The following is a 22634-nucleotide window of genomic DNA, read 5'->3' as shown; positions in this document are numbered from 1 at the left end:
TACCTCATTAAATCTTTAGTCTTGCCCATTCACCCTCTGAATGGCACACATACGCAATCAATGTCTCAATTGTAACAAGGCTTAAAAATCCATATTTATCCTGTCTCCTCCCCTTCATCTACACTGATTTAAGTGGATTTAACAAGTAACATCAGTAAGGGCTCATAGCTTCCACCTGGATTCACCTGGTCAGTCTATGTCATGGAAAGAGCAGGTGTTCTTAAAGTTTTGTCCACTCTGTGTAGAATACGATGACTAAATTGACTGGCTCATAAAGGATTCTTTGTGTTTGTCTCTGGGTATTCCTCGGTGGCTCCCAGTCCACATAGTTTACATTTGGTTTATTGTGAACATCCTTCAAAAACTGGATTGTAATATACAAGTAATATGTTTTATTTGTATGACTGTGGTTATGTCCCAAATAAGACACTATTCCCTATAGTAATGCAATACATAGGGCCCATAGGGCTCTGGTCAAAGAAGCAGACTATATGGGAATAGGGTGCCATTTGAGATACATATGACCCAATATAGACAGATTAATCCATCGTGTGATAAGGACAGATGGTGAAATCCTTAATTCTCAGACTGATGGACTGTAGTCGGTTGTATTGGTCAAAACTATCAGTCCAATCCAGACTCAGTATCCAGATTATCCATTGGTCAGCTCCATAGAACACAGGAGGTCATTATGAATAGTTCTAAGAGACTGTATTTCATTCCAGAAAATTGTTCCCTCTCCTCTGGCCTTGTTCACTTCTTTATGTTGACATGAGACATCTGGGTATATTGGGCGCATCAACTATAGCTTCCACCATATTTGACCTATCCAGTCCCATCCTATTGGCTCAGTGAAGAACATTGAACAAGGACAGACTGAAGGAAACTACCTTTAGGAATGAACAAAAAATCTAAAAACCCATCTCAGTCCACCAGAGGCATCGAGACAGGACAAATGATGAGCGGCGCCTCGTTCCTGCCAGACTTATTGGTGCAAGGGCTGAAGAAGGGATGAATGGCATCCGAGAAGCTGTCGGTGAATGTATAGATGAGCATCTTAGCGTCCACGTTATAGAACGACACCTGTCCCTTATCACAGTCTACGTAGATCCCTATACGGTTGGGTTTGTGGTTGAGGCCCAGCGCTGTCGACGGTTCCGTTCGGAACGCGTAGTCGTTCTTATCCCGGAGACTCAGGAACCAGTAGCCGTGGGCGGGGCTTACTATGATCTTCCCTTTCCTGCTGATGGAGTGACTAGCCACGCCCAGGTCCCAGTCCGTCTTCCCACCCACCTCCACCTACGATACAATGCGATACCTTTATTGTCCATTTACATTCATTTTGTGAGGTCAGAATACAAATCACCCAAAATCTATAATCAATACACTACAATATACTACAATACAATATCATGCAATACAACAACACTGGAAAGTGAGCACATATATATTCACATAATCCCTTGCATACAGTCCCGCCATCTATCGGGCCCCATTATGACCCACTGTTCAACAGCCTAATGGCTGTTGGAATGAAACTAGCCCTGCTTCTGTTCTCACCTCCCAGTAATGGCGTCCTGAAGAGAAGGCCTGGCGCCCAAGGACGCAGACCACACGGTCAAAGCGCTCGGGGCCGTCCGGCACGGGCTGGTAGCGGTCCCAGCAGCGCACCTGCTTGCCGTCATCAGAGATGAGCAGGCGGGGGTGGGCAGTGAGAGGGTCCAGGGTTACATCCACTGAGAAGGAGAGGAGGGGAGAGGGTGAGGTAGAAGGGGAGGGGGCAGAGAGAGAGAGACATACAGAGGGAGAAAATGAGTGGGGGAGAGAAAGAGAGAACAGAGGCAGAGAAAAAGAGGGAGAAAAAGTAATCAATCACCAATCAAGAGTTCAATCAGCAGTTTTGTGTCTATATCTAGCAATGATGTGCTTGACACATGAACACAGAGAACATGATACAGGAAGAAGGAAGTACATACCTGCATATTCCTGCACTCTCCTCACCTCTGGAGTGTAAGAGAGAGAGAGAGAGAGAGAGAGAGCTGTTAAACCATCTAACCCCTGATCAAATACTGTATGTATTATCACATGACTGGGACTTTGAGTTAATAAATGAATCAAAGCCATACTTGGTTTTGGATTTCTTCCCACTAACTGGTCTGGTTGAGGTTGAGAAAGCCAATCTGGCCAAACAAAAGAGAATACATGTAATTATGCAACGGGTGGGTCTAATCCTAAATGCTGATTGGTTAAAATCGCATTCCAGCCAGTGTCTATTCCACAAGTTACCACCGGCTAAATCTATCACGTTAAAATACCTATTTACTCTGTTCCATCTGACTGCGCAATCCACTGTCTCATCAGCCCAGGCAGGACAGTTATGAACTTGATCTCTACTATAAAAATAATCTAGACATGATCTCACATTTATTTTAGACTAACATTTAGTTTTCAACAGCGGAGATTTGTATAAACCTTGCTGTCTGTATCTCCGACATTTGCAACATTGTTTCAATATTCAAATTTGATCTCCAGCTGTCCAATAGTAATGAACGTGTCGGGAGTCGGGACGAGTGTTTCTCAGCCAGTCGAAATCATGAGTCAGCTGGCAGTGGGTATACAGTATTGCAAGAAATGACAATTGAAAAAAGGTAAAACGAGATGAAGTGCAGCTAGTTTGCAGTCTTTCCAGTTTCAGTTTGAAGATATTGTTAGCTGTGTTGTTGGCTAGCTCCTCTGAACAACAGTGTCCTGATGAGATAGAAAATGTTCTATGCCAGGCAAAATCACACCTCATTAGCTCATTGTTGTGGATGTATCCAAATAAATGTCACTAGAAAACAGCTTAAACTAACGCTAATGCAGCTACTGTTGATATTCTGGCTGCAGTGTTTGACGTGACTGTAAGTTAGCCGTAGTTGGCTAGCTAGCAAGCAAGGGATAAGAAGTTTCCAGCCAGTATGGCAATGGAACATTTAGAACGAACGACTGGATCGCATTCATAGATACAGAACTGAACAGCTGGGTGGAACCGATAGAATGAACAACCAGCCGGCTTGGGTAGCAACCCTAGATCTGTGTCGGGACTATATCTTGTGGAAGGATGAAATAATTTGAATAAATTAATCAAGATAACATTTTTAATGAAAACATGTCAATCATTATTTGAATATGTTGGTAACCCGTTGTATAAAAGTGACAATGCCCTCGAAGCCGGTGTTTGGAGGATATATTCGTCTCGGGCCTAACAACACCTGTGCCAATTTGTTCTCCAAACACCGCCTTCTCGGTCATTATCACTTAATTAGACACTGTATGTATCATTGGTAACTGACACATATGGAACGGGCCTGTGCGTGTGACATAAACATGAATGAATCCAAACCTGGACTATCTCTTCCTACAGAGTGTTCTGGTGGAGGTGGAGAACGCAAACCTGGCAAAACAACATCATGTAATCAAATACAGTATTATTATTAGAAACAAATGGAAAGGGATGAGTGTGACAGAAGCAGCCGTGAATTAATTAAAATCTTACTTGGACTACTTCTTCCCAGGGACTGGTCTGGTTGAGAAGGTAAATCTGGCCAAACAAAATAGAATACAGGAAATGAATTACTGTATGAATTATTAGACATATGTTGGGTCTGTGAGTGTGACAGAGACATGCATGTTATGTTGGACTTACTTGGACTATTTCTTCCTACAGCATGGTTTGGTTGAGAAAGCAAATCTGGCCAAACAAAAGAGAATACATCAAATCAATACCGTATAGATTATTAGACACACAGAATGGGAGGAGCTGGGACTTTGAGTGTGACACAGGCATGAATGAAAATCATACTTGGACTATATCTTCCCACAGATTGGTCTGGTTGAGGACGCAACCCTGGCCAAACATAAGAGAATGCATTAATCAATATCAGACACATATTACATCATAATTAAAATAAAAAGATACAGATGGGATGGTACTTTGAGCGTGTAAACCTTACATGGAATATATCTCTCCACGGATTGGTCTGTTTGAGGTTGAGGACGCAGACCTGGCCAACAAAAGACAATACAGCGTATGGGTCTATAGGTTCTCAACTGGTTTTGCCTTGGGACCCCAAATTAACCAGGTTGTCTCAGTCACGACACAATATTTGCATTGGGAAAAATAATCGGCAAAATATAATCTGAAAAAAATGTTTAATGCTGTAATGATATTAAATATAGCAATTATATGAAAAGGGAACAACATTCCCACCTCTTTCATTGTCAATAAATACATTTTGCCCATGTTCTTGATGAAGATTGTAAATAAACTCACTGGTTTGAGACAACAAAATCAACCAAAATAGTTCTGCTAATAGCTTTATATTGAAAATACTGTGATTGAAGAAAAATTGTTCAGAGATTAAATTATTAAAGAAATGTAAGTTCATTATCATTTATACACACTTTCTACCTGGTTTATGTCGTTTAAGTTCAGACTGGAGTATTTTTTTATTATGTTTTTTATTTATTTTCCTGACACACACACGACCCATTCAAAACCGCTTGCGGCCTATATTTGGGTCACGACCCACCAGTTGAGAATCGCTGGTCTACATCATCCTCTACATATTGTATTGTAGCCTAGTCATGTTCATAAAGTAAAGTTAGACCGTCACAACACTACAGTATTGTAGTAGTGTTCTTAAAGTAAAGTTAGACCATCTCAACACTACAGTATTGTAGCCTAGTAGTGTTCATAAAGTAAAGTTAGACTGCCACAACACCACAGTATTGTAGCCTAGTAGTGCTCATAAGGTAAAGTTAGACTGTCTCAACACTACAGTATTGGTGATATTCTCTGTGTGTCACTTGCAACAACCCAGCGAGCAAAAGTGGTGAAATCTTGATGTAATTTCAACCAGTTTTGCCCACTGGGAAACTGATAGTACTCATAGATAGAATGTATAGGAGTTCTACAACGGTCAGCCATAACTCACAGATCTCCGGCAGTCTCTTGAGCTCCTCCCGAAACCGCTCCACCATTTGATTGACAGTCAGAAGCACTGCCCCTGAGGTGAGGTCAGAGGTCACGACAGCATCCGACCAATCCCTGGTCTGAGGCGGGGTGGAGAATGTCTGAGAAGAGGAATAAAGAGAATGGAGGAATAAATTAATTAGAAAAAAAACAAGTAGCAAGATCATTTTAAATGAAGAGAATGGAAAGGAAAAGTACCTCTTACCTTGTAACTAAGATAACTGAAGGAAAAAACTGTTTAAAAAAAGGTAGAAATTGTTGAAAAGGATCAATAAAGAAAAAAAAGATGTGATGAACAGAAAGAGTCTCTAACCTTGAAGAAAAGTACGTAGTCGTCAGACTGGGCTAGCTGGGTGAGGGTGGCGCTTCTCTTCCTCAGCTCAGAGATCTCCTATGATAGGAAAGAAAAGAGAATAAATACTTTATTTTTAATAATCCCATAGGGAAATTGGTTTGTCAACCATTGCAGCAACACAGTCACAAAGACAACAATCACCAATATCAGTAGCAAAAAAAAATAGCAGCATGAATTTATTTTATTGATCACCTACTGAAGATGTAAATGAGCTGTTTAGCCAAATCTAGTACAATGCATCACATTTTGTGAGATTTAAGTTTTAATAATATTGTGTCGATGTCTAGTTCTTCGATTGTAAATTGTATAAAATAACTCCGCCTTCGCTGCTATTGATATCATTGTCCTCTTGATGAAATTAACCATTCACTCTGAAATAAACCATTCTCTCTGAAATAAACCATTCTCTCTGAAATAAACCATTCTCTCTGAAATAAACCATTCTCTCTGAAATAAACCATTATCTCTGAAATAAACCATTCTCTCTGAAATAAACCATTCTCTCTGAAATAAACCATTCTCTCTGAAATAAACCATTATCTCTGAAATAAACCATTCTCTCTGAAATAAACCATTCTCTCTGAAATAAACCATTCTCTCTGAAATAAACCATTCTCTCTGAAATAAACCATTCACTGAAATAAAATGAATGAATAAAAAGAGACCTGCTCTAGGTCTCTGATGAGGGTGTGTCCTCGGTGCTGTGCAGCCCGCTGTGACATCTCTATCATCTCCAGCAGCTCTGCCTGGCTCCTCTCCACAGAGCTCACCAGGGCAGAGAACACATGCATGCTGCCCGCTGTCTCATGCTCCGCACACGCCTGGGGAAAGAGGGAGAGGGGGATGATGAGGTGCAGGGAGAGGGGGAGGAAAGAGAAAGAGGGGAGGGGAGAGAGAGAGAGAGAGAGAGAGAGAGAGAGGAGGAAGGAGAAGAGAGAGAGCAGGGAGAGAGGGAAAAAAGACAAAGATACAACAGCTCTGTATCTGCGTGTGTGTTCGTTGTCTGTGTGTGTGTTCTGTGCGTGTGTGTACTGTGTCTGTGTGTTTGTTCTGTGTGTGTTATGTGTGTGTGTACTGTGTCTGTGTGTGTGTGTACTGTGTCTGTGTGTGTGTTCTCTGTGTGTGTATTGTGTATGTGTACTGTGTGTGTGTGTCTCTGTGTGTGTCTGTGTGTGTGTATTGTGGCTGTACTGTGTGTGTGTGTACTGTGTGTGTGTGTTCTGTGTGTGTGTGTATTGTGTGTGTGTGTCTGTGTGTGTGTATTGTGTCTGTACTGTGTGTGTGTGTACTGTGTGTGTGTGTTATGTGTGTGTGTGTATTGTGTGTGTGTACTGTGTGTGTGTGTGTGTGTGTGTGTGTGTGTGTGTGTCTGTGTGTGTGTGTGTTCCAGAGACCCACCTGTATGTCCTTCAGTGATGTCCTGATATCCTCCACCTTCTTTTCTCTCTGTGTGATCATGTCCCTCAGCTCCGCCTCTGTGATGTCCAACTGAGACTGCATACAGAAACAGACCAGAGTCAACATACTGCAATGTACTTATTCCTAATATGTACATATCTACCTCAATGACCTCGTACCCCTTCACATCGACTCGCTACTGGTACACCGTGTATATAGCCAAGTTATCATTACTCATTGTCTATCTATTATTACTTTTATTATTACATGTTTAACTTTTCTATTATTTCTCTATTTGCTTTCACTCTCCGTTGTTTGGAAGAGAGAAGTAAGCATTTCACTGTTAGTCTACACTGGCTATTTACGAAGCGTGTGATTAATACAATTTGAACAATGTTTCAAACACCCAGGGTCTTTAGTGTAGAGTTGATTAAACGGACTCTATAGCTTTGGTTAATACAGTATGTTTTCATTTCACTTCATGAATTTAATCAAATCTACAGTAGTAGCATTGCAATTGGAATATCCTACATCTCCATCAGAATTAGTTCACACACGTGCTCCTCCACCGCTGTCCCTCTCTTTACCTTCTTGATGAGCCACTCTCTCTTGGCCGGTATAACCTGGTGTCCGTGGTGCTCTCCCTCCATGCACACGGCACACCCACACGTCTGGTCGGTCCGGCAGAAGAACTCCAGCACCCTCTGGTGTTCAGGACAGAGAGGCGCATCGGCGGAGGAATCCGCCGGCCCGCTCAGGGTGTATCTGCGTGGGGCGACAGGAGGGGCGGGGGACGAGAGGGCGGTGGTGTTGGAGGAGAAGGGTGAGGTCGGGTGAGGGTGGAGGACAGGCGGAGGGGTTCTGGAGTTCGAAGGTCGCTGGAACCTGGTCTTCATCTCCAACAACAAATCCCCAGGCATCACACCCATCCCTGGGGGTCTTTGAGGGACCGTAGGACGCTCAACCCCGTTTGACACCCCCTCATTACCACCGCCACCCCAACCTTGACTCCCAATCCCTCCTTCAATCACCATGGGCCACCTGTCCAATCCGTCCGCCATCTTCTTAAACTGCTCGGTGATCTCCTTCAGGGTGCGGTTGATGTGAAGGTCTGGCCTCTTCCTGAAGCTCTCCTTACACAGCGGGCAGACACACGTCTTCCCTCCTCCCCCTTCAACAACAAGTTACACTTCACTTAATTCTTTCACATGGCGGAATACACTTGATCTCTGAATAGGGGCGTGATGAAATAGGCCTACTAATAGAAAGCAACCAATAAGGTTGCATGGATGTAAGTTGTTGCATGTATAGGGCCTATGTAAACATACAAACAAACGTACATTTATATTTCAGGCAGTGTACAGTATATAGGCCTATGTACATTTATATTACATGTAATTTCCAGTATATAGGCCTTTGTAAACATTTACATGTCATGTTGTATACAGTACCGTAAATTCCGGACTATAAGCCGCAACTTTTTTCCCCCACTTTGAACTTCGCGGCTTAAACAATGACGCGGCTAATATATGGATTTTTCCCGCTTTCAAATTTGTGGGTCCTGACAGCGTGGAGCATTGTCAAAAAATCCACTATCATCAATGGGTTTCGACTGGACTGCTGCGTGTTGAAGAGGGCTCAGCGGGGGATTTGCCTCCGGATGAAAGTGACGAGAGCGACAATGAAAATGATCCAATATCGGATGAAGCAATTCTGAGGCTATTCAACTCCGACACCGAAGGAGATGACTTCAGTGGTTTCAGTGCACAGGAGGAGGAAGATAGTGACCAATGACTTTCTTGGTAGGCTACTGTTTACTGCTAGTTTTTATTTTTTGTTACAAGCCGTGTTTCGTTAAAGCCTATTTTTTTTTGTTACAAGCCGTGTTTCGTTAAAGCCTATTTATTTTTGTTACAAGCCGTGCTTCGTTAAAGCCTTTTATTTTTGTTACAAGCCGCGTTTCGTTAAAGCCTATTTATTTTTGTTACAAGCCGTGCTTCGTTGAAGCCTATTTATTTTTGTTACAAGACGTGTTTCGTTAAAGCCTGTGTAAAGTTAATAAGTTTCAATGTACCGGTAGGCACCTGCGGCTTATAGACATGTGCGGCTTATTTATGTTCAAAATAATATATTTTTTTAAATTCAGTGGGTGCGGCTTATATTCATGTGCGCTTAATAGTCCGGAAATTACGGTATATAGGCATATGTAAACATTTATATTTCAGGTAGTGTACAGTATATAGGCCTATGTACATTTATATTACAGGTAGTGTACAGTATATAGGCCTATGTAAACATTTATATTTCTGGTAGTGTACAGTATATAGGCCTATGTACATTTATATTACAGGTAATTTACAGTATATAGGACTACGTAAACATTTATATTTCAAGTTGTTTACAGTATATAGACCTATGTAAACATTTACATTTCAGATAGTGTACAGTATATAGGCCTATGTACATTTATATTTCAGGTAGTGTACAGTATACAGAGGGAAAAAAGTATTTGATCCCCTGGTGATTTTGTACGTTTGCCCACTGACAAAGAAATTATCATCTATAATTTTAATGGTAGGTTTATTTGAACAGTGAGAGACAGAATAACAACAAAATCAAATCAAATCAAATCAAATCAAATTTATTTATATAGCCCTTCGTACATCAGCTGAAATCTCAAAGTGCTGTACAGAAACCCAGCCTAAAACCCCAAACAGCAAGCAATGCATGTGAAAGAAGCACGGTGGCTGGGAAAAACTCCCTAGGAAAAACTCCTGAGAAAGGCCAAAAACCTAGGAAGAAACCTAGAGAGGAACCAGGCTATGAGGGGTGGCCAGTCCTCTTCTGGCTGTGCCGGGTGGATATTATAACAGAACATAGTCAAGATGTTAAAATGTTCGTAAATGACCAGCATGGTCAAATAATAATAATCATAGTAATTGTCGAGGGTGCAACAAGCACGTCCGGTGAACAGGTCAGGGTTCCGTAGCCGCAGGCAGAACAGTTGAAACTGGAGCAGCAGCATGGCCAGGTGGACTGGGGACAGCAAGGAGTCATCATGCCAGGTAGTCCTAGGGCTCAGGTCCTCCGAGAGAAAGAAGTCCAGAAAAACGCATGTCAAAAATGTTATAAAATGATTTGCATTTTAATGAGGGAAATAAGTATTTGACCCCTCTGCAAAACATGACTTAGTACTTGGTGGCAAAACCCTTGTTGGCAATCACAGAGGTCAGACGTTTCTTGTAGTTGGCCACCAGGTTTGCACACATCTCAGGAGGGATTTTGTCCCACTCCTCTTTGCAGATCTTCTCCAAGTCATTATGGTTTCGAGGCTGACGTTTGGCAACTCAAACCTTCAGCTCCCTCCACAGATTTTCTATGGGATTAAGGTCTGGAGACTGGCTAGGCCACTCCAGGACCTTAATGTGCTTCTTCTTGAGCCACTCCTTTGTTGCCTTGGCCGTGTGTTTTGGGACATTGTCATGCTGGAATACCCATCCACGACCCATTTTCAATGCCCTGGCTGAGGGAAGGAGGTTCTCACCCAAGATTTGATGGTACATGGCCCCGTCCATCTTCCCTTTGATGTGGTGGAGTTGTCCTGTCCCCTTAGCAGAAAAACACCCCCAAAGCATAATGTTTCCACCTCCATGTTTGATGGTGGGGATGGTGTTCTTGGGGTCATAGGCAGCATTCCTCCTCCTCCAAACACGGCAAGTTGAGTTGATGCCAAAGAGCTCCATTTTGGTCTCATCTGACCACAACACTTTCACCCAGTTGTCCTCTGAATCATTCAGATGTTCATTGGCAAACTTCAGACGGGCATGTATATGTGCTTTCTTGAGCAGGGGGACCTTGCGGGCGCTGCAGGATTTCAGTCCTTCACAGCGTAGTGTGTTACCAATTGTTTTCTTGGTGACTATCGTCCCAGCTGCCTTGAGATCATTGACAAGATCCTCCCGTGTAGTTCTGTGCTGATTCCTCACCGTTCTCATGATCATTGCAACTCCATGAGGTGAGATCTTGCATGGAGCCCCAGGCCGATGGAGATTGACAGTTCTTTTGTGTTTCTTCCATTTGCAAATAATCGCACCAACTGTTGTCACCTTCTCACCAAGCTGCTTGGCGATGGTCTTGTAGCCCATTCCAGCCTTGTGTAGGTCTACAATCTTGTCCCTCACATCCTTGGAGAGCTCTTTGGTCTTGGCCATGGTGGAGAGTTTGGAATCTGATTGATTGATTGCTTCTGTGGACAGGTGTCTTTTATACAGGTAACAAACTGAGATTAGGAGCACTCCCTTTAAGAGTGTTCTCCTAATCTCAGCTTGTTACCTGTATAAAAGACACCGGGGAGCCAGAAATCTTTCTGATTGAGAGGGGGTCAAATACTTATTTCCCTTATTAAAGTGCAAATCAATTTATAACATTTTTGACCGTTTTTCAGGATTTTTTTGTTGTTATTCTGTCCCTCACTGTTCAAATAAACCTGCCATTAAAATGATAGACTGATCGTTTCTTTGTCAGTGGGCAAACGTACAAAATCAGCAGGGGATCAAATACTTTTTCCCCTCACTGTATAGGCCTATGTAAACATACAAACAAACATACATTTATATTTCAGGTAGTGTACAGTATATAGGCCTATGTAAACATTTACATTTCAGGCAATTTACAGTATATAGGCCTATGTACATTTATATTTCAGGTAATATACAGTATATAGGCCTATGTAAACATTTACATTTCAGGTAGTGTACAGTATATAGGCCTATGTAAACATTTATATTTCAGGTAATTTACAGTATATAGGCCTATGCAAACATACAAACAAATGTACATTTATATTTCAGGTAGTGTACAGTATATAGGCCTATGTAAACATTTATATTTCAGGTAGTGTACAGTATATAGGCCTATGTAAACATTTATATTTCAGGTAGTGTACAGTATATAGGCCTATGTAAACATTTATATTTCAGGTAGTGTACAGTATACAGAGGGAAAAAAGTATTTGATCCCCTGGTGATTTTGTACGTTTGCCCACTGACAAAGAAATTATCATCTATAATTTTAATGGTAGGTTTATTTGAACAGTGAGAGACAGAATAACAACAAAAAAGTCCAGAAAAACGCATGTCAAAAATGTTATAAAATGATTTGCATTTTAATGAGGGAAATAAGTATTTGACCCCTCTGCAAAACATGACTTAGTACTTGGTGGCAAAACCCTTGTTGGCAATCACAGAGGTCAGACGTTTCTTGTAGTTGGCCACCAGGTTTGCACACATCTCAGGAGGGATTTTGTCCCACTCCTCTTTGCAGATCTTCTCCAAGTCATTATGGTTTCGAGGCTGACGTTTGGCAACTCAAACCTTCAGCTCCCTCCACAGATTTTCTATGGGATTAAGGTCTGGAGACTGGCTAGGCCACTCCAGGACCTTAATGTGCTTCTTCTTGAGCCACTCCTTTGTTGCCTTGGCCGTGTGTTTTGGGACATTGTCATGCTGGAATACCCATCCACGACCCATTTTCAATGCCCTGGCTGAGGGAAGGAGGTTCTCACCCAAGATTTGATGGTACATGGCCCCGTCCATCTTCCCTTTGATGCGGTGGAGTTGTCCTGTCCCCTTAGCAGAAAAACACCCCCAAAGCATAATGTTTCCACCTCCATGTTTGATGGTGGGGATGGTGTTCTTGGGGTCATAGGCAGCATTCCTCCTCCTCCAAACACGGCAAGTTGAGTTGATGCCAAAGAGCTCCATTTTGGTCTCATCTGACCACAACACTTTCACCCAGTTGTCCTCTGAATCATTCAGATGTTCATTGGCAAACTTCAGACGGGCATGTATATGTGCTTTCTTGAGCAGGGGGACCTTGCGGGCGCTGCAGGATTTCAGTCCTTCACAGCGTAGTGTGTTACCAATTGTTTTCTTGGTGACTATCGTCCCAGCTGCCTTGAGATCATTGACAAGATCCTCCCGTGTAGTTCTGTGCTGATTCCTCACCGTTCTCATGATCATTGCAACTCCATGAGGTGAGATCTTGCATGGAGCCCCAGGCCGATGGAGATTGACAGTTCTTTTGTGTTTCTTCCATTTGCAAATAATCGCACCAACTGTTGTCACCTTCTCACCAAGCTGCTTGGCGATGGTCTTGTAGCCCATTCCAGCCTTGTGTAGGTCTACAATCTTGTCCCTCACATCCTTGGAGAGCTCTTTGGTCTTGGCCATGGTGGAGAGTTTGGAATCTGATTGATTGATTGCTTCTGTGGACAGGTGTCTTTTATACAGGTAACAAACTGAGATTAGGAGCACTCCCTTTAAGAGTGTTCTCCTAATCTCAGCTTGTTACCTGTATAAAAGACACCGGGGAGCCAGAAATCTTTCTGATTGAGAGGGGGTCAAATACTTATTTCCCTTATTAAAGTGCAAATCAATTTATAACATTTTTGACCGTTTTTCAGGATTTTTTTGTTGTTATTCTGTCCCTCACTGTTCAAATAAACCTGCCATTAAAATGATAGACTGATCGTTTCTTTGTCAGTGGGCAAACGTACAAAATCAGCAGGGGATCAAATACTTTTTCCCCTCACTGTATAGGCCTATGTAAACATACAAACAAACATACATTTATATTTCAGGTAGTGTACAGTATATAGGCCTATGTAAACATTTACATTTCAGGCAATTTACAGTATATAGGCCTATGTACATTTATATTTCAGGTAATATACAGTATATAGGCCTATGTAAACATTTACATTTCAGGTAGTGTACAGTATATAGGCCTATGTAAACATTTATATTTCAGGTAATTTACAGTATATAGGCCTATGCAAACATACAAACAAATGTACATTTATATTTCAGGTAGTGTACAGTATATAGGCCTATGTAAACATTTATATTTCAGGTAGTGTACAGTATATAGGCCTATGTAAACATTTATATTTCAGGTAGTGTACAGTATATAGGCCTATGTAAACATTTATATTTCAGGTAGTGTACAGTATATAGTCCTATGTAAACATACAAACAAACGTACATTTGTATTTCAGGTAGTGTACAGTATATAGGCCTATGTAAACATACAAACAAACGTACATTTGTATTTCAGGAAGTGTACAGTATATAGGGCTATGTAAACATGTATACTTCAGGTAGTGTACAGTATATAGGCCTATGTAAACATTTATATTTCAGGTAGTGTACAGTATATAGGCCTATGTAAACATTTATTTTTCAGGTAGTGTACAGTATATACAAAGCCACAATACATACCATCCCAGTAAGTGGAGATGCAGTCCAGACAGTAGCTGTGACCACAGGGTGTGGAGACTGGGTTGGTGAACACATCCAGGCAGATAGAACAGATGAACTGATCCTCAGAGAGGAAGCCACCCGGCCCGGAGAGAGCCATGCTGGGGAAAACGGTAGAGCTAGTGGTCTGGACCTCTGTTGGGGAGACGGTAGGGCTGGTTGGTAGGGCTACTGGTCTCTAGCTCTGCAGCTAGGGGGCAACAGAACACAAGAGTTAGGTGTCATTAAAGAAGAATCTGCCCAGCTCAGTTTGAGAGGAATCTGCCCAGCTCAGAGGGAGCCTGGCTGGGGCTGGGGCTGGGGAGACGTTAGGGCTGGCTGGTAGGGCTACTTGTCTGGATCTCTGCAGCTAGGGGGCAGGAGCTCCCAGGTATTAGGTGGATTGAGAGTGTGTAAATGTCCCTTTAGTTTAGGTACTGTCTGTCGGCACTGTATTACAGCACACACACACACACACACACGCACACACACACACACACACACACACACACACACACACACACACACACACACACACACACACACACACACACACACACACACACACACACAGTGTCCTCCACAGAGGAACATTTGTCTCAGTCAAGCATGGCTGCCTGTGAGATAATGTAGAAGAATGTGGTCTGTGCACTCTGAATGATGTTTACTCTAGATACACACAGTAGGCCTGCACCTGTCACATCAGACAGGGGGTGGAATGAAGTAGGACCGGCAGCACAGAGGCGACCTCAACCAGCGCTGATACTGTAGCCTATTGCAACATGGTAAAAACAACCTGGTCTGGTTGGAGAAAACAAGGATCAATAGGCTTTCAGGCTGTTGTTAGGCCACAGGCTCTTCCTGACAGGAAACATCTTTAAACATGCACTATAATTAGGCAATATGTTTACAACACAAAATAAGACTGCTAGTAATCCTCACTTACTCGTTTGCACTCTGTAAACCTAACCTGCTATTTGGGGCTCACACAATGTCACTTTCACAAATCACTACCTAGGCTATGTCATTACCACACATGCTATGTCACCACCACCCAGGCTATGTCATGACAACCCAACCTATGTCATGACCACCCAGGATATGTCATGGTCTTAGTACTTATAATTATCTTTCATTTGTTTATGGTTAACGTTAGTAGCCATACTAGGGTGGCCACATGTAAAATATCCATATGCACGCACGCATGCACCCACGCACGCACGCACGCACGCACGCACGCACGCACGCACGCACGCACGCACGCACACACACACACACACACACACACACACACACACACACACACACACACACACACACAGTGTCCTCCACAGAGGAACATTTGTCTCAGTCAAGCATGGCTGCCTGTGAGATAATGTAGAAGAATGTGGTCTGTGCACTCTGAATGATGTTTACTCTAGTTACACACAGTAGGCCTGCACCTGTCACATCAGACAGGGGGTGGAATGAAGTAGGACCGGCAGCACAGAGGCGACCTCAACCAGCGCTGATACTGTAGCCTATTGCAACATGGTAAAAACAACCTGGTCTGGTTGGAGAAAACAAGGATCAATAGGCTTTCAGGCTGTTGTTAGGCCACAGGCTCTTCCTGACAGGAAACATCTTTAAACATGCACTATAATTAGGCAATATGTTTACAACACAAAATAAGACTGCTAGTAATCCTCACTTACTCGTTTGCACTCTGTAAACCTAAACTGCTATTTAGGGCTCACACAATGTCACTTTCACAAATCACTACCTAGGCTATGTCATGACCACACATGCTATGTCAAAACCACCCAGGCTATGTCATGACCACCCAGCTTATGTCACCACCGCCCAGACTATGTCACCACCACCCAGGCTATGTTATAACAACCCAGCCTATGTCATGACCATACAGGATATGTGTCACGTCCTGACCAGTATAAAGATTATTTGCTATTGTAGTTTGGTCAGGACGTAGCAGAGGGTATTTTGTTTATGTGTTTTGGGATGATGGTTTATGTAGTAGGGTGTTTGATTTATTATTTCCGGGTTTTTTGGTCACTGCTCTATGTTTGCATTTCTGTGTGTATGTTCTAGGGTAGTTTTTCTATGTGTAGGTTGGGTGCTGGACTCAATTGGAGGCAGGTGTTTCTAGTTGCCTCTGATTGGGAGTCCTATAAATAGGTGTGTGTTTTGTTTGTCACTTGTGGGTAGTTGTTTGAGAGCACTGCTTTTGTTGAGCCTGCTTCTCTGTTCCTGTTGTTAGTTTGTTTATTGTTTTTCCGTGGTGTTTGCATTTTTTATAATAAATATGTTGAGCACGCAACCCGCTGCGTTTTGGTCCCATTCTCTCTTCCACGACAGCTGTGACAGAACTACACACCACAACAGGACCAAGCAGCGGAGGAAATCTGGCGAGGACCGGGGAACACGGCTGGTAAGGGAGCCCGAGAGGCAGCCCCAATAATTTTTTTGGGGGGGGCACAAGGGCAGTTTGGCGGGGCGAGGATGGAGCCCCAGGCCAGCTCCCCGTACCCTTTTTGGGCAGAGACATACTGGACAGGTCCCGTGCTTTGGGGTGATGGGTGCTGTGGCGAGGCCGGGTATTTTCAGGCCGGTACGCGCAGTACCAGTGCCCCGCATGTGCCAGGGGAAAGTGGGCATCCAGCCAGTAGGGGTGATGCTAGCCATGCGCTCGAGACCGCCAGTGCGCCTCTACGGTCCAGTGTTTCCCGCTACACGCACTAGCCTTGAGGTGCGTGTCTCCAGGCTGGCACGTCCAGTACCAGCCCCATGCATCAGGCTTCTAGTGCGTCAACCCAGTCCGACTCGGCCTGTTCCCGCTCCCCACACTAGCCCTGAGGTGCGTGTCTCCAGGCTGGCACGTCCAGTACCAGCCCCACGCATCAGGCTTCTAGTGCATCAACCCAGTCCGACTCGGCCTGTTCCCGCACCCCGCACTAGCCCTGAGGTGCGTGTGCCCAGATTGGCACATCCTGTACCAGCCCCACGCATCAGGCTTCTAGTGCGTCAGCCCAGCCTCGCCAGTCTGGTGCCGCCAGAGCCGCCCGCCAGTCTGGAGCCGCCAGAGCCGCCCGGCAGTCTGGAGCCGCCATCGCCGCCCGCCAGCCGGGCACAGCCATCGCCGCCAGCCGGGCGCAGCCAGAGACGCCCGCCAGCCGGGCGCAGCAAGAATCGCCCGCCAGCCGGGCGAAGTCAGGGTCGCCCACCAGTCCTCCGACGCGGCCAGGGGCGCCACCTAAGTGGGCGACGCCGAGGGTGGAGCGGGGTCCACGTCCCGCACCTGAGCCGCCTCCGATATAGGTGGGTTGGGGGGGGGGTGTAACACAGGTGCCGTCGTTGACGGCAGCCACCCTCCCTTCCCTCCCTTTAGTTTAGGGGGAATTTTTATTTTTGTTGTTTTTTTTGTTTGTTTATTTATGTGGTGCATCCGGGGTCTGCACCTTTGGGGGGGGGGGTACTGTCACGTCCTGACCAGTATAAAGATTATTTGCTATTGTAGTTTGGTCAGGACGTGGCAGAGGGTATTTTGTTTATGTGTTTCGGGGTGATGGTTTATGTAGTAGGGTGTTTGATTTATTATTTTTGGGCTCTGCTCTATGTTAGTTTATTTCTATGTTCTTTCTAGTTAGTCTGTTTCTATGTTTAGTTAATTGGGGTGTGGACTCTCAATTGGAGGCAGGGGTTGTCTAGTTGCCTTTGATTGAGAGTCCTATATATTAGGGTGTGTTTGTGTTTGTGATTTGTGGGAGGTTGTGCTTGTTTAGCTGTCTGTGCCTGACAAGACTGTATTTCGTTGTTCATCCTTTTTTTGTGATTTTTTTTTTTGTATACGTGTCTGTTTGGTTTTCCTTCTTTCTCCTATTAAAATAAGATGAGTATACAACCCGCTGTGTTTTGGTCCTTTCCAGACGACAATCATGACAATATGTCATGGTCTTAGTACTTATAATTATCTTTCATTTGTTTATGGTTAATGTCAGTAGCCATACTAGGGTGGCCACATGTAAAATATCCATATGCACACACACACACACACACAGAGAGCTCATGGGGACGTGCACACGTTTAAGATGCCAGAGAGCAATACAAATTTAAATTACGTCATCATTTCTCAACGTTTGTACGGACAGATGTAGCCTATTGAATATCATTATTGAATATGCACAAAATGCATCCTCCAATTGCAATATCTGCCTATGCCCACACATATTGTCTCAAGAAAAACATCTATATTTTGAATGAAGAGCCTCAACTTTGACGAAATGACTTTCTATATTTCCGCCTAATACAGCTAGTTCCTTACTTTTGCAGCTCTTTCTCGGAAGCACACTTGTAAGTAGTAAGGCATAACTGTCCTCTCCAAGGTTCGATGGAATTTTGCCTTAAGGATTTGAAAAATATGACTGGTTAACCATAGGCCTATGTCATTGGCCTATGTCATGTCTTGCGATGCACTGCTCTGCATAGCATATTAGATCTTTAAAATGATTTAAGAACACGTGTTTAACATCACCAGTAGGTTTAGGCTACCACATCTTTACGATATTATTTTCTCTGTGCATAAGCGCAACGTGACTGCAAGTGACAGGTCGGAATATTTGATTGAAATATGGGACAAATCAGCCTTTTTTATATAAGTTAGTAGTATTTGAATTTGTTGATAAAATGCATGACATGCATGACACGATTGGCTTTGGGTGACCAAAGCCATAACGGTTTAAATAGAATGCACTTGTTCACTTCCTTCACTGTGTTATCTCATACTAATGTTTTCTTGCAGGAAAATCCACAGGTACTTGCCATCTCTCTCATCATGCATCTGTACCTTGAGTTCTTCTACTACTTATCATCAACTATCAGGTGACAAGACAATGTGAAATCAATGTCGTAATACTTCCATTTCCGTCATCTATTGGATGCAAATAAATGTACAGAGGTAGGCTATCAAAGACACATATTTTGTGGGACAAGACTCACAGTCACACAGGACTTAAAGTTGATAGAACTCAAAGTGTGGTAGACTACTATATAGTCCAACACACAAGGGACCAGGGCCAGATTAATGCAGGAGATTACCAGGGCAGAAGCCCGTGGTGGGCCCAGGCCGTGGTTGGCCCAAGAGAAAGCAAAAGAAATGATATACTTTTTATTTAAAAAAAATAGAAACATAATATATTTCCTTTATTTTTTATTATATATCTTAATATTACATACCAGAGGTACTTAGCTCTTACCCTACGAGGTCCGGAGCCTGCTGGTTTTCTGTTCTACCTAATTAATAATTAATTGCGCCTACCTGGTGTCCCAGGTCTAAATCAGTCCCTGATTAGTGGGGAACAATGAACAAATGCAGTGGAACTGGCTTTGAGATCCAGAGTTGAGTTTAAGGGTTATATATTATATATACATTATGCTGTATGTGGTATATATTTAGTTTTTTTTATTGCAACCGCCAACCACAGGAAGACTCAGGAGCCCGCTCTCAATGAGTGTAGACAGCCTGCTGCTGCCTACTGCCGCTCTGCTAATCATCAGATGGGGGAGGAGAGGAGGTAGGGGGCTGGCCCTGCCTTGATTGGGTAACTGATTATTAACGTTCAAATAAACTGCATAATAAATGAATGTGACTGATCAATTGTGAGCCTATAGGGGGCCAAGAGGCAAATTTTTTAAAATAAAAATGATATTTTTTTATTTATTATTATTTGTTTTTATCTGACCACAGGAGCCCGCACTCAATGTCGGAACTCATTTGAAAGCACTGAAGTCGGAATTCGTTGACAATTCAAAACCCGCGTACAATGTCTGAAAACTAGCCCTTTTTTTCCGCAGCAAGAGTGGAGTTGACACATTTATCCAATAGACGTCTCTCCTTAATGACAATCTAAATTGGCTACAACTGCTAAAATGTATTTACCTTGTTCTCTGCATTTCTCCCTTTGTTATTGATTCATCACACCAAATGATTTAATCTGAACTATAGAACTGATTGACAGTCAATGGTTAAGACAGTTTTTTTTTCTTCAGAAAACATTATTGTGACATGGTGTTAATAGAAGTCACACTGCGCTAAAATAATCGTATTTTCAACGGGAGAATAAATCTATTAATGTGTGGCTGCAGGCTGTAAGATGGGAATGTAAAGAGAGAGAGGAGATCCATCATGAGTCCAGTATATCAAGACAGTTTTATTCTACTAGTAATCAATCACTACCAGCCTATTATAATTAGACAGTCAGTAATGGAGTAAATCGGTTGACTTCACCTTTCTGGCCAATGAGACTAACCGTTTTTATCACCATCCCAGAATCATCCCTAAGTGCAATTTAAATCTCCTCAAACTGAAGATGAAAATTCCAAATTAAAATAGCCTACATATTTTTATTTATGTTTTGATATGCCAACATGGGTCTACTCGAGAACCCAGGTCATTCACAGTGATTTAATTCGCTAATAAGAGTAGCCTACTACTGAAATAGATAAATGGGGCTGAGCCAGAAATTCACCCCAAAAAATGGCCTCTTAAAAAGTCAACATTGGAATACTAGTGTATGTAAATCTATTTTGTGTAGCCTGAATGTAGCTCTTTAGAACGGTGTGTTCCCATGAATTGCATTTTGGAACATTGGCACATATCCTACTGCTGAGTGCGCATTGATGCGCTTAAAATGTGCATAAACAATGACTTATCAACGGTTTAAGCTAAACGTTCTAATCTCTTGCATCAGCTTTAACAGAGTATTATTATTATATGTTTTTTTATGTACAGTAGTTGTAAGAATTTGGATCTATCCTCCCAGAACTGTTCCAGAGTCTGTTTGAATCTTCTCAGACATTCCAGACATTTTATCATCACCGGGACAACAGGACACCCTTCATTTCGGAGCCCTGAAGTTAGCTACCTACGGGAGAAATAGCTAACTGGCTAGAAGGAGCTAGGCCTACTGTGGAATAGTACTAGGGAAATAGTCAGTGTTTTTGAGTCCATTCTACTGCTAGCTATTGTTAGCTAGATATTTAAGTGACATCTATGGTGAGGCCTAATGTAGTTCGATATTGAAGGAGACACATGCAAAATAGCTAAGCATTCCTAGTCTCAGTACTTCTACATTTTTCAGGACTTGGTTTGGGTCTCCACCTGAGACTTTCCACACATTTACATATGCTTAGGCTTTAAAATATATGCAAAACGCTTGCTTATTAGCTAGGACTTTATCATTTTGAGATGGACCTAGTACCTGTTCTGTGGTCCTTGAGACTTCCAAGTGGATAATTTCCAGTGTCCTGTCTTCTGTCAGTCTTCCCCTCCTCTATCTCTCTATAGTTGTTCCTTGTTACACACTTTTTCCCTTTTCTCACTTTCTGTCTTTTCCTCACTGCTCTCAACAGGTATCCAGAGATAGACTGAGGTTTTTGTCATCATGATGGAGTAACTGCAGACTTTACAGTCAGTCCCTCCCTCCCTCCCTCCCTCCCTCCCTCCCTCCCTCAGCCAATCCAACCAGCCAGACAGGTGTGCCGACCAGGTTCAGGTATGCATTTAATTCTCGCTCTCGCTCTCGCTCTCGCTCGCTCTCTCTCGCTCTCTCTCTCTCTCTTGCTCTCTCTCTCTCTCTCTCTCTCTCTCTCTGCCTCTCTCTCTCTCTTTTTCCACACCTGTCTGACATCCTTTAAAGGATTTGTAAGGATTAACTCATGGCACTGTTCAAGCATTACCTCTCTTTACTCTCTAGCCTAAACTCCCATAACTAAGGTAGCATTTTTCCAGAGATGGAGGCCCTTTGACGCACACAACCGTATTACATGTGTTTACTCTTGAGTGAGAGAGTGTCTGGCGGTGTAGGCCTAATAACATATCATTAGGCACGCGAGACACAGGCTACACCTGTTAAATGTTATCATGAGAGGTAAGGCTTTTGTGGTTCTGAGCACATTCAACTACAACGGTGTCCTGTCTTGGAGGAAAAGTACACAGAGCTTAAAAAATCAAATCAAATTGTATTTGACACATGCGCCGAAAACAACAGGTGTAGACCTTACAGTGAAATGCTTACTTACGAGCCCTTAACCAACAATGCAGTTTTAAGAAAATACCCCCCAAAAAGTAAGAGATAAGAATAACAAATGATTAAAGAGCAGCAGTAAATTAACAATAGCGGGGCTATATACAGGGGGTACCGGTACAGAGTCAATGTGCGGGGGCACAGGTTAGTCAAGGTAATTGAGGTAATACGTACATGTAGTTAGACAGATCTTACCACCCGTCTTACTGGTTCTCCTATTCAAGTCCCCTTCAGATCCGCCTCAAGGTTATGCTATTAAACATAAAGTCTAAGTGCGCTAACTGTATACTATTCCTTGAGTGTGCAAATAAAGAGTTAATGATTTGTAAGTCTTTGAAGAATTTTAGTAGCCAAACAGACACCATACAGACACAGTTAGAAGGAGAGGATTGTTAGCTGAGCAGCTGTGAGTGATGTGAGTGACGTGAGTGATGTGCGTTGTGTGTGAATGTGGTGCAGCAGATCAACTGACATTGACTGACAATTTCAAG

The 22634-nt window shown here is 43.0% G+C and overlaps 1 protein-coding gene across 1 annotated transcript; it reads right to left on the bottom strand.

The window, feature by feature from the left end:
* Positions 1-325: 325 nt before the first annotated feature.
* Positions 326-21538, bottom strand: LOC115190791 (E3 ubiquitin-protein ligase TRIM17). Its single transcript, XM_029748871.1, has 16 exons — positions 21319-21538; positions 14048-14276; positions 7355-7938; positions 6768-6863; positions 6035-6190; positions 5328-5405; positions 4977-5115; positions 3993-4043; positions 3842-3886; positions 3686-3730; positions 3536-3580; positions 3383-3433; positions 2127-2180; positions 1977-2003; positions 1561-1736; positions 326-1299 (listed from the first exon to the last, which is right to left on the bottom strand). The coding sequence occupies exons 2-16, from the start codon at positions 14184-14186 to the stop codon at positions 925-927; spliced, it is 2061 nt and encodes a 686-aa protein (XP_029604731.1). The 5' UTR covers positions 14187-14276; positions 21319-21538; the 3' UTR covers positions 326-924.
* Between the last annotated feature and the right edge of the window lie 1096 nt (positions 21539-22634).

The sequence above is a fragment of the Salmo trutta genome, chromosome 4, assembly GCF_901001165.1.
Source record: "Salmo trutta chromosome 4, fSalTru1.1, whole genome shotgun sequence".
Classification (NCBI taxonomy): Eukaryota; Metazoa; Chordata; class Actinopteri; order Salmoniformes; family Salmonidae; genus Salmo; species Salmo trutta.
This window is presented reverse-complemented; position numbering and strand designations above follow the sequence as displayed.

Bases quoted from the DNA above. Each gene is read 5' to 3' on its own strand.
- LOC115190791 (XM_029748871.1), bottom strand. From the start codon at position 14,186: ATGGCTCTCTCCGGGCCGGGTGGCTTCCTCTCTGAGGATCAGTTCATC. The intron at 6,864-7,354 runs GTAAAGAGAGGG...TTCTGTATGCAG, and splicing joins GAGAGTGGCTCATCAAGAAG to TCTCAGTTGGACATCACAGA. The intron at 1,737-1,976 runs GTATGTACTTCC...TCTCCTTCTCAG, and splicing joins GAGAGTGCAGGAATATGCAG to TGGATGTAACCCTGGACCCT.